General features: G+C 46.8%; 1 protein-coding gene across 2 annotated transcripts in view; it reads right to left on the bottom strand.

Annotated features, from left to right (window-relative positions):
• Nucleotides 1-11674, bottom strand: part of GPR161 (G protein-coupled receptor 161) — a gene marked incomplete at its 3' end in the record, with an annotated part of 38688 nt that extends 27014 nt beyond the window's left edge. Inside the window, exon 1 of one of the 2 annotated variants that reach the window (XM_080939740.1) lies at nucleotides 11571-11674. Coding sequence is in view for 1 of the 2 variants with exons in the window: in XM_080939741.1 (XP_080795867.1) it covers nucleotides 11082-11092 (11 nt within the window). Of the gene's footprint in view, nucleotides 1-11081; nucleotides 11141-11570 lie in introns of those variants that run through there. The other variant, XM_080939741.1, reaches the window with a different exon arrangement.
• Between the last annotated feature and the right edge of the window lie 1427 nt (nucleotides 11675-13101).

Raw genomic sequence — 13101 nt, forward strand, 5'->3', positions numbered from 1 at the left:
CAACACTGAAGGTCATACTGTGTCCTTGAACACCAACCACGCCGGTGAGTGTCTGTTGTCAAATTGACACAGCCAGAATCACCAGGTAAGAAGGGCCCTCAGCTAAGTTACATCAGTTTGGTTATTTGCTTATATCAGTTATATTTTGGTTATTGCTTATGTGAGATTGGCCCCTGATCATGTCCATGAGAGACCGTCTTGACTGATGGTTGATGTGGGCGTATCCATCCCACTGTGAGCTGCACTATCCCTAGGAAGGAGGGTCTAGACTATGTAAGAAAGTTATCTGAGTGTGAGTGAGTGAGCCAGAGAGAGGGAGAGGAGAGAGACAGAGAGAGAAAGAGAGAAAGGGGAGGGGGGAGGGAGAGGGAGAAGAAGGGAGAGAGAGAGAGAGAGAGAGAGAGAGAGAGAGAGAGAGAGAGAGAGAGAGAGAGAATGCCAGCCATCAGTGCTCCTCTGTGATCCCTACTCTGACTCCTGGCCAGGATAGACTTGTGATGTGGAAGTGTAAGCAAATAACTCTGTCCTCCCCAAGGTGCTGCTGGTGATAGTATTTTCACAGCAGCAGAAAAACCAGAACACCCACGATGACATGCATGTTCTTTTTTATGCTTTCAATTTGCTCTCCAAGCCTTTAGCTGTCCATTGTCCTAGATTCAACTGGCAATTCCCCTGCTGGATTCAGTAACAGCGTGTATAAAATAAAACTTAGTGATTTCACCTGGGAAGGCTTCAATACAAAGGTCAGGGGTGTGCTTTCTGTCTGGGAAGAACCACTTCCTCCCGGTCTCAGCTGGTTTTCTCCTGGGCAGATCCGTGGTAAACAATGTGCTTCTGGATAACAGTGGCATGTTCCAGGCACACAGGATCCTTAAAAGAACTGGGAATCTGGCTTTAATAATTTGTAAGCAATATGTGGGAAATTGCTGGATTTAAAAGCAAGGAAGCTGAGCCCCATTTCACCCATCAGGAAGGTAGGCTCCATTACAAATTGTCACTGGGCTGTTCCAAAAGGCCAAGTTGGAGAAACCTGAGTTTCCTACAGAGGCCATAGAGATCCATACAGAAGGTCCGAACAGACCTGTGTGAAGAAAAATGTCTATGTTCCCAGCTACCAAGCTCCCCTTTATTTATTTTATGTAAACTATCCTACCTCACAGTCTCTGAATGGATCATTTGGTGTTAGTAACTGAGAGGGGTCCTCCCAACCAAATACATCTCCAGTACTGTCGGAGGAAAATAAAGGACATTGCAGTAAATGCCTTTGAGGTCAGGAAAATTCAAGTGCATTTTCACATAGTAATTAATTCACAGTAGCTTTTTGTTCTTGGGTGTGTCTTCCAGTTGAAGAGATAATAAAAGGGCAAGAGAGGATTCAGATGGGCTGGAGTCACTCCTCTGCCTCAGGCCTGAGCCTCCTTAGCACTTACTACCACTTATTTGAATAGCTCAAGGCCTGACTAACATTTGAGCTAATCTCTGAAGAATCCTTTCTGGAACATTCTGCTCCAAGCTTGTCACTATCACGGTTCCTTGTGGCAGATAGTTTTCCTGTTCGTTTTAGTTTTCTTTTTGTAAACGTGGATCCTAGCGTAGTGTAAGATCTAAAGTTTGTAGTTATGTTCCCTTCCAGGTGGCTAACAAATGTTTCCCAATTGCCTTTGAGACGATAAACATTTTATATCCTCCCTATACACTTTCTTATGAATTGGATGTGAAGTATCTCCCTAACGGGCTCGTGTGTTGAAGACATGGCAACCAAAGCAATGTAGAGACGCGTGGCTTACGAACGTAACTGGATCCCACTTAAAGGCAATGGCCTGACTAGTGGATAAATTCATTGATGAACTCATAACTCAACGGACTGTTGTAAAGCTGTGGAAATGGTGGGACAGGGTGCCTGATTAGAAGTGTATCACTAGGTTTGTCTCTCAGAGTGCCCACTTCCTCTTCCCGAATTCCCAGCCATCAAGAGATGAACCGCTCTGGTCCCCGCTCCCCGCTCTGGTCTCCCTCCCAGGTTCTCCTATCCGGCTCTGCTCCCCACTCCATTTGCCCCACTCCTTGCTCTGCCCCCACCCGCCACCCCCGCTTTGCCACCCTCCCTGCTCTGCTCCCCCCTCCCTGCTCTACTCCCTGCTCTCCATTCGGCTCCCCCCACTCCCTCCCTCCAGACTCTGCTCCCCCCTGCCCTGCCCCCCCCCCGCGCTTTCCTCCCCCACTCCCCCCCCCCGCGCTGCTCCCCCCCCCCTTTGCTCTCTGCTCCCTGTCCATCAACAGTCTCTCCCTCCTGGCAGGCTCGGCAACAGTGGACCAGCATCCGGTGTATTGGACCTCCTTAAGCCATGAGCAAATTAGGTCTTCCCTTGCTTAAGCTGTTTCTCTCAGGAGTTTGTTACAGTCACAGAACACTAACCCACACTGAATCCACTTAGACCTGATTATCAATAGAAGACCCTGGTCTTTGAACTCACTGAACCCAGGTCTGGGCTCTGGTAAATGTGGCTTTTAACCTTTCTGAGCCCCAACTTCTCCATGAGGAGAAAGAGAGAATTAACTTACTTCCTACGATGTGGAGGGGAGTATGTGAGGAGACACAGGGAAAAGTTACTAGAGTGGCTGTCAGGGCAAACTCTACAGTGCCTATATATAAATTAAGTCATGAAAGATGCAGTCCCTCTTGTTTCAAAATAATTAACGCCAGTTGGCTACTTAGCTAGACAAAATGGATGGAAGGCAGGAGGAGGCGAAGGGAAAACTTCCCAGGCTCTGTGAGGATTCAAACCAAGGCTGACTCTAACGCGGGAGCATACATCCTCCCAGTGGATAATTGACTTAGTCTTGGTAACCACTCATTTACCTGCCTCAAGGAAGTCTGGGCCACAGGCACTTTTAAATTCCTCTCTACTTGTGACTGTGGGTGCCCATGTCCCCTGCTTCCTTTATCTCACAAGCCCTTCCTCCCTTCAAGCCCTCTGTGGATGCAGAAAACCTCACGCAGTGTTGGTAAAGAGAATCAGGATTGTTGGGGAACAGGGCTGGTGATGTCCAGATATCACAGTTAACTCCAGCTCAACCCTGCTCCTAGGAGAGGTGATTTTGCACCCTCTGCAGGGGATGCCCTGAACTGCCAGGGAGTGTTCTGATGGCACTTAACCGTTGGTAGCTAACTTCTCCCTAGAAACCAGACTCACATCCACCCACCCTTACATGCTCTCTCCCGAATGACACATCCAAGCACCTCAGATAAACACAAAGAAAAAACAGAACTCAGCATCTCTGCTCCTACGTTCCCAATACACAAATTTTCGTATGTTTCTGTGCTATCTAGAAGACTCTTCGCCCCATCGCTTAAGACAGAAAATAGAGACTAGGCACATACCTCAGTTAGCAGAGAGCTCACCTAGCACACACCCTGAGCTTCATCTCCAGCACTAAATAAAGCATTTGTGGTAGCACACATCTATAATCCCAGCACTGGGGAAGTAAAGGCAGAAGATGAAGCCATCCTGTGTTACACAGGGACTTCAAGCCCATCCTGGGACACAGACCCTGTCCTTTTTAAACAGTAGGGTGTGCTGCAGAGAGGGTGCAGCAGTTCCCAGCACCCACACCAGGCAGCTAACAATGCCCTGTGACTCCAGTTCCAGGGGATCTAATCCTGTCTTCTGGCCTCTACGGGCATTTGGACACACGTGCACAGTTACTGTACACACACACACACACACACAAACATACTTTTTTAAAAATTTAAAGTCAAACCAGAAAACTAAGATATCTTTGACTGCTCTTGCCAGATAATCCTGATAGGGCTACATCTCTCAGTGACACTCTGGCAACTAATTAGGGCAAACTAATGATCATAGCCAAGCCTTGGATTTACACACAGGGCAAAACAAGATGCTGTGTGTGCGCATGCACACGCGCAGGTGTGTGTGTGTGTGTGTGTTGGTAAAAGTTGGTCCATTCCATTCCCTATGGCAGATAGCCCATGCATCACTGAAGTCTAGCTCAAAGCTTCCTCTTCGCTGTTGTTACCAGTCTCAAAGTGTTACCCTCGCCCTGACATATTACTATTAGACCTGCCTAAGTCATCTTATCTCTGATCTCGCCCTCATTCCGATCTGTTCTCCCCACTCTGCCAGACTGATCATTCCCCACACAGGCCCATCTGTGCCGTGTGATTCCTACACCTGCAGACATTATTCATTAGCAGATGCCTTCCAAGTCACTTCCAGATCTTCAGACATGGCTGCTATTCAGCTCTGTGCCTGTACATGATCTCCACTGCCCATTGCTCCCTTGCTCCTCTTCTGCCTGCCCAGGAAAGGCACATCCTTAAGGCTTGGTGGGAAGTAATCCATTTAAAAGGCAAAGAAAATCGACATTGGGTAAATAGACTCATGGGCAGTGTCTCAGGGTTTTACTGCTGTGAACAGATACCATGACCAAGGCAAGTCTTATAAGGACAACAATTAACTGGGGCTGGCTTTCAGGTCCAGTCCATTAATTATCATCAAGGCAGGAGCATATCAGCATCCAGGCAGGCATGGTGCAGGAAGAGCTGAGAGTTCTACATCTTCATCTGAAGGCTGCTGGTAGAATAATGATTTCTCGGCAGCTAGGATGAGGGTCTTAAGCCCAAGCCCATAGTGACACACCTACTACAACAAGGCCACACCTCCTAATAGTGCCACTCCTGGACCAAGCATATTCAAACCATCATAGCCAGACACAAACCCTGACCACATCAATCACAGAAGAGAGGGAAAGTGAAAAGAAAGTATATGCTGCCCCATCTCCAGTGCTGGAACCTAGGGCCTCCAGCATGCTAGGTGTGGTGGTTTGAATATGATTAGCCTAAAGAGTGAGCACTATTAGGAGGTGTGGCCCTGTTGCAATGTGTGTGGCCTTGTTGGAGGAAGTGTATCACTGTGGGGGTGGGCTTTGAGACCCTCCTCCTAGCCACTCGGAGCCAGTCTTTTCCTATTTGCCTTCTGAACAAGATGTAGAACTCTCCGATCCTCCAGTGCCATGTCTGCATGCTGCCATGCCCCCACCTTGATGAAAATGGACTGACCTCTGATCCTGTAAGCCAGCCCCAATTAAATGTTGTCCTTTATAAGAGTTGCCTTGGTCAAGGCTCTGCCACTAATCCTGAAATGAATATCTCTCCCTCTCCGTGTGTGTGTATGTGTGTGTGTGTGTGTGTGTGTGTGTGTGTGTGTGCATTCACACAAACATAAATACCTAGGGAAGCCAGCCTCTTCTGGGTTCGGAGTTACAGGCAGTTGTGACCTGCAAACATGGGTGCTGGGAACTGAACTCCTGGCCTCTGTAAGAGCAGTCTGCCCTGCTCTTTTTTTTTTTTTTTTTTTTTCCTCTCTTACAACTTTATTTTTAAAACAGAGAAATACGTATACAGATTTTAAAGGCATTTTGGCATAACACTATATGAATTTTTTTGTCAACACTTAATTCTTTTAGAGGTTTGATAGTATGCATTGAAATCTTACTAGTTACCATAAGCATAAAGTACATGTAGGACAGAATGTAACATGGAAACAGTCAGTTTTCTTTGTGTGTATAGATTAAACATAATGATTTTTAAATACCAAAAAAAATGCCACAAGGTCATATTCTTAGCTCTTGGATTATTAATGATTTAAGGTCCAAGTGTACCACACTCTAGGGGTTCTATACACTTACATTTTTTCCTAAGAAGGACTGAAGCCTTTCAATTTTTGTCCTTTGTTTTTCTTGAGCTTCATATGGCCTGTGAGTTGTTTCTGGGGTGTTCAGAGCTTTCTGGGGTTAATATCGAATTATCAGTGACTGCATATTATGTCTGTTCTTTTATGACTGGGTTACCTCACTCAGGATGATATTCTCTAGATGCATCCATTTTCTTAGGAATTTCAAAAAGTCATTGTTTCTGATAGCTGAGTAGTACTCCATTGTGTAAATATGCCACAATTTTTGTATCCATTCATCTACTGAAGGACATCTGGGTTCTTTCCAGCTTCTGGCTACTATAAATAAGGCTGCTATGAACATTGTGGTGTCTTTATTGTATGTTGGAGTGTCTCTGGGGTATATGCCCAGAAGTGGAATAACTGGGTCTTCAGGGTTTTTTTTTTTTTTTTTTTAAAGATTTATTTATTATATGTAAGTACACAGAAGCTATCTCCAGACACACCAGAAGAGGGCATCAGATCCCTTTACAGAGGGTTGTGAGCCACCGTGTGGTTGCTGGGAATTGAACTCAGAACCTCTGGAAGAGCAGTCAGTGCTCTTAACCACTGAGCCATCATCTCTTAACCCCGCCCCTTGAACACTGTTTTAAATTGAAAAGTAAGTAAATTAATGAATAACAAGAAAGACAGCATTTAGAAAAGCATAACCCTGAAACTGGAGAGGACTTTCCAAAAGCAAAACAGAAAATGGGAAGCCACCAAGAAAAGTGACACAAATCTAACTTCACCAACATTAAATGCTCCTGCATAACTGTGCACACAACAACAAAAGAGTGGGAAGGGAAGACATTTGATGTGTTAACAACAGGTGGGCCAAGAATCTAGGCAGAGCTTCTTACATTAATGAGATCACAGTTCATTGGGGCTGGGGGTGGGGGTGGCAAAGGAATCCACAGAAAAATTAGGGAAACACAAGTTGATTTCTTAAATGTTAAGAGTAAATGTAAAAGAATCTATTAGCATTTAAAATGCACACAACGAATGTTGTTCTCTAAGATTCAGAATGATCTTAAAATGTCATATGCAGACGTGGGTATTAAGTGTGCTACAGTATTTGTTTTGGAAGGGAAGAAATGATACATATTGTTCCACCTGTGGGTGTATGACTTATCTCTGTAAGAGTAGGCAAAAACTAGCAAAATTGGCTATATGTCAAAAGGAAAAACAGGGCTAGAGAACAGGAGTTGGGTGGGGTAGTTATGTTATATAACTTCTATAATTTCGAATGTTGTGGGTTTTTTTTTCTTAACTCCATGACCTAACCCTAAACAAGTAATCTTACAAAAGTAAGTTAATTAGATATCCTTTTCAATAGTCCCTCAGACCTCAGTAGACAAAAGAGAACCCTTTAAATGACTCCATAAACTGGTACAGTGTGCATGCCTTTAGTCTGGGCCCTTGGAAGGCAGAGGTTCATGGATCTCTGGGAGGTGGGGGCCAACCTGGTCCACACAATAAGTTTTGCAACTTCTAGGGCTATATAACTTGACCCTGTCTTGGAAAAGATTAGATAGGTAGACAGATAGATGTACATGTAGATATATATAGACAGATAGATGTACACATAGAGATAGATATAGATAGATAGATAGATAGATAGATAGATAGATAGATAGATATAGATAGATAGGTAGGTAGGTAGATACATAGATATGTAGATACATAGATATATAGATGATAGATAGATGGACAGACTGACTGGCTACTTAAAATGTGCATTTCTTTAACCCACAATCTCATCCAGAAATAATTTGTATCCAGATATATTCTAAATGTGCCATAAAGACAGGCAGCTAGATTAAGTAGGAGCACACTAAGAGTCCATCAACAGGAAAATGTTTAAATGAATTACAGTAAGTACACTAGGAATCACTACGTAGCCATTTAAAGAAATGAAATTGCAGGGTGTGGTGATATAAATTTTTAATCCCAGCACTTGAAGAAAAAGGCAGATGGATCTCCACGAGTTCAAGGCTAGCCAAGACTACTAAAGAGGAAAAAAAAAAAAAGGAAAAGAAAAAAAGAAAGAAAGAAAAAGAAAAGAATCACTAAGATTGGATGACTTTTATGTTATATTGTTAGATCAAAACAGTAAATTATAAAAATTACATATGTCCCCATTTATACATGAATACTTTTCAAAAGTGTATTCAACTTATATTTGAGTTGGTTGTAAATCATATATTGCATATCATGTGTATTTCCAGGCATGGTAATTCAGAAGCGCTGACAAGAACCTGGGGGGAAGGGCTGGAGAGATTGTTCCCTCAGTACAGCACTTACTTTGAACATGAGGACCCGAGTCCAGATCCCAGGTGAGTCTCATTCCCACATCTTAACTCTGGGGCTGGAAATGAGGGAGCCAGGCAGGGGCAGAAGGATCTCTGGAGCCCACTGGCCAGCCTAGAGGATTAGCAAGCTCCAGGTTCAAAGAGATCCCAGACTCAGAAAAAAATTGGGTAAGGGAGACACTGTCTTCAGCACATAAATTGATCCTGGTATGTTACTCATGCCCCAGTAAATACCATCCCCACCACACACATGCAACAACCTTAATCAGATGTCCAAAAATGATATAAAAGTAAAGAAGGGCTAGTGGGGAAGAAAGGGTTCAATTAGAGAGGGAGTAGGAAGAGAGAGGTAAGAAGTGAACACAGAGGGAGGGGGAAGAGAGGGGTAAGGGGCTGAGCATGGTCAAAATCACACACATACACACATCGTCAGAATATAAATAGTAAGGTGGAGGAATGTTATTAACCTCTGGTTTCCACATGCACATATGCACAGAGAGAGAGAGAGAGAGAGAGAGAAAGAGAGAGACAGACAGACAGAGACAGAGAGACAGAGACAGGGAGCGAACCTGAAAGGAAACACATTTTTCTATGTTTCTATGTGGTTTTAGTCCTTTTAATCTTTCCTAATAACTCTTGGTTTTGAAAATTTACAATATTCCTGATAAGCTCTATCATAACAAGCCCCAGAGCATACACTGAAAAGGGCAGGGTTAGGTAGCACTGGAGGCTAGGTAGTACCTCAGGGCTAGGCAGTCAGTACTGGGGGCTCGGCAGTACTGGGGACTAGGCAGTACTGGGGGCTAGGTAGTACTGGGGGCTCGGCAGTACTGGGGGCTAGGTAGTACCGGGGACTAGGCAGTACTGTGGACTAGGCAGTACTGGGGACTAGGCAGTACTGGGGACTAGGTAATACTGGGGACTAGGCAGTACTGGGGACTAGGTAGTACTGGGAGCTAGGCAGTACTGGGGACTAGGTAGTACTGGGGACTAGGCAGTACTGGGGACTAGGTAGTACTGGGGACTAGGCAGTACTGGGGACTATGTAGTACTGGGGACTAGGCAGTACTGGGGGCTAGGTACTTTAGCTTATTCCCAGTCACCATGACTCCAGTATAACACAGACACAAACCAAACCAAAAGTGTAAATGTACCTCATAAGAATTTACACTTGACAGACTGAAAGCCCCTTCGTCCATGCTCCCGGCACTTCTAGAGCCTATCTGCCATGCACGCTGCTCTCTCACTGCCAGGCACAGACAAGGGGCAGATCAAACACTAACTGAAAGAATTCCCTGTTGGGACATTGGTAAGGTTAGCAAAGGTTGAATAAGTAAAATATTGAGTCTTAAAGCCAACCCTTCTTCCAAATTGCAAAGCATGCCGACAGTGAACCTTCACCTTGTTAAGATTTTCTTTTTTACAATTCTCCCCTCAAGTCACGCTTTACAGCTTTTCAGGTCAACAGGTCTAACCCAGCCTGTCTACTGGTCAGAAGATAACAGGTCAATTGGACATGTCATTCAGTTCTCTGCAGCTTTAACAAAAATGAGTTTTGAATTAGAAGGCAATTTTTTAAAATGGATTTTTTTCCCCAGAAAAATGAACAGCTGCCACAAAGCTCACATCAGACAAAAATGTGCTGGGGCCTTGTCTCCACAGCTGGCTGCCTCCTCATGGGATGTCACTCTGAGCATAATGCCACCCAGACAACGCCTGCCAGCTTGACTCCATCCTGGCCACCTGGATGTGCCTTAGGACTCCACCTGGATATGCTGACACTTACAGAGGATAAAGTTCAGACCCCAAACAGCACACACACACACACACACACACACACACACACACACACACACATACACACACACACACACCCTCTGACCACTCCATATCCCAGTGCACAGGGCTGCAATATAGATTTGGGGACGAAAGATCTTGAAGTTAGTTCCTAAACACCGAGCAGGTTTCTTTCTGAGAAGGCGTCTATGCTCACTGCCATCTCATTGGGTCTGTAGGACCAAACATCCTGAGTCAAAGGACCCCCATGTTCAAAGAACTTAGATTCTAGCTCAGCCAGGAGAGGCAGACAGGTCCTAGTGAGTTCAAGCCCCTCCTATACCTCCCCTCCCACACAGTGAGTTCCAGGACAGACAGGGCTGCAAAGAGACCCTGTCCCAAACAAAACAAACAAGCAAACAAACCAACAAAAAAATAGGGCGCAGTGGTTCGCACTCCTGACTTTCAGTTCCTCACACAGAACAATAATTGCAGTTCGCAGAGCTGTCATGTGAAGGGATGTAAAAGGTGAGTATGAAAGCAGCCATCATCACCTTAGAAGTGGAGAATGTGGTGGGTGTAGGTCAGAGGGGAAGCGGGCTCTGGAAGAAACTGGGTGAGGAATCTGGCCACATAAGCCGATGCCCCGCCCCCATCCCCCGGTCTTCCTGGAGGGGCTGGGAAACGCCTATTTTCACCTGCTCTCAAGGTGGTTGAAGTAAAAATGCTTTATATAGGCAAACACCATCCATTTGGCAAAGCTGTGGCTCCAAGGGTCCAAGCTACATACTGCTCGGGGCTGGCTCTATCCAGAGGAGATGGATTTGGAGGCTCCAGCACCTAAAATAGTCTGATCTATCAGTATCGATCCGCACCTTTCTCCCTACCTAGCAGGGAGAACTAAATGGCAGCTCTTGTAAACACTTTGCAAAAGGGATGAGAGGTACGACAATGAAAAAGTAGAGTCTCAGAGTTGTGCTACCCAGAGATGCCAATGCCTGGCTGCAGTCACTGGGAAGCCCAAGGCTCTGAAGCGCGATGGGCCACCCTAACAGACATTGTCATGCCACATGCCTTTGTGCACAGGGATGCACCGGGCTTACCCGTTGGTAAAGTGCTTCTTCCTAGTCCCCAAATCAACTGAATCTCCCTCTCACCGAACTGAGGGGCAGGGGAGCCCACCCCACAGCGCTGAGAGACTTCTGGGTGCGCCTCCCACCCTGGCTCTCGGAGTCCTAACCAGGAGGATGTTACTCACCTGGTCCTCATGGATTCCAGTCCAGGGTCTTAGCCGCTGCGCCCCACACCCCCATTCCTGAGCGGGCCGCAGGGGGCGCGGCCCTCCCGGGGCACGAACTGATGTTCCTTCCTTGGGGATGTGCAGAGGGGATCCAGAGGAATGGAACGGGCTGCACCCAGCAGAACCAGGTGGGCTTCTGAAAAGCCTCTGGCCGATCGGAGGGGCGCGCCTCACAGGCTCTTCCCACAAAGAGCTCCAAAGGCAGACGCAAAAGCTCCAGCTCCCCCAAAGCAAGGCGCGGTACAGCCCGGAACGAGTCTCGGACTAAGGAGAGGGGCGCCAGGAGAAGCGGAACGCCGAGGGGGTTATGGGGATCCGGGGACGGTGGGAGGGTGAGGGGAGCTACAGAGCCAGCCGGGCCGGCGCCCAGCACAATACCTTCAGCGCAGCTGCATCCCCGGGCAGCCCGTCCCACCCCGGCCTGCGCCCCCCTAGCCCGGTGCTCACCGAAGCGCCGCGGCTGCTCAGGGCCCCGGCCGCCTCCCCGCCGCTTCCTCCCTGCGTGCCGCGCCCGGGACAGGAGGTTTCGGGTTTCAGCCTGCGGAGCCCCGCTTCGCTCCTCCCGCCGGCAGCACGCGGCCCCCGGGCCCGGAGCAAGGCCGAGTAACTTTGCGGCGCTCGCGCTCCGCCTCTCGCTGCTCGCCCGCCTCCGTCGCCGCCAGGGCCGGCGCCCCGCGCCCCTCGCCCCGGTGTCCCGCGCCCCGCCCCGCTCTCCTCCCTCACGTCCCTTCCTCCGCCGCCTCCCCGCCCCTCCACTTCTTTACCATTTCTTCCCACGAAGAACCCGGAGCAGCCTCAGCCGGCTGCTCTTTGTCTCTCCCTCACCATCTCGATCTGCCACTTTTTCCCTGGAAACCTTTTGTGGTCTCTACTCAGGCCTCCTCCCTCCCCGTTCCAGCCTTTGAGACATCCGTTTCCATTTCCCCCTCCATCCCTCAAATACTTTCGGATTCTTCCCTCCTTGCAGCTCCATTCTCCTCCAGTCTCAAGTTGAACTCTGGGCATCCTTTTCCTTACCTTTCGTTCTTCCATCCAACCAGCCACTGAGAGCATCTGTCTAGGGGCACAGTCAGTCCAGAGTAATACCACAGTAAATAACCCCGAAGGTAGACCTTAAGGAATGGAAAGTGGATGTAAACAGACCCTTTACAACGCCCCTACTCCCTTTCTCAACAAAGAGTAGAGAAAAAGCAGTAAGTAGGGCCTGCTTGCTCAAAGGACACGGAAGCTCCTTCTCATTCTTTCCTTCATATTTCATACTTCTCCAGAAAAGCTATCTAAATAAGGAGACAAAAAACCGAAGCGAACAGTACAACTGCTAAGAAAAACTAATAAAGGAAGAGTAAACGTACCAGCATAATAATCAGATACAAAGTAATAAAGCCGTTTGTTAAATTCCAGCGAAAATAAATAAAATACTGATGCTGCCCTTAGAGAGGTATTCAAATCCCTCTGAAATTCATCTGCGTGGATAAGTGCAATAATTATTCCCCTGTCTGTGGATTGACACTGTGGGAGCTGCCTCTTTATTATTATTGGGCACCATTTAGAATAATAATTTACTGTTAACCACCTGCTAAACATACAGGCTACTTTAGGGAGCAAACGGGATAACGAGGAGAAAAGGTAAACGGATGACTTACTGTTCTGTGTGATTCGATGGTTTTATTTGGTCAAAACCTAGCTGAGTTCTTGTCAAAGTCTAGGTCATCCGGGCAATGCTTGAAGCCGCTTAAATTGAACCGTTCTTAGGAGTATTTTAGACATTTATTCTAGCATCTATGATTATTAATTTCATTTACATGGGATCAAACACCAACTAAGCTCTGTGATGCTGGGAGCTTAGCTAACCTTTTTGAGTCTTTGTTTATTCATATATAAAACGGGGGTGTGCTTATGTGCTGTGGAGATGGAAAGGTTATGTGACGGGGGGGGGGGGGACAGATGGCTCAGTGTTTCAGGGCATCTACTGCTCTTC

This window comes from Micromys minutus, assembly GCF_963924665.1.
Source record: "Micromys minutus genome assembly, chromosome: 1".
NCBI classification, from domain to species: domain Eukaryota; kingdom Metazoa; phylum Chordata; class Mammalia; order Rodentia; family Muridae; genus Micromys; species Micromys minutus.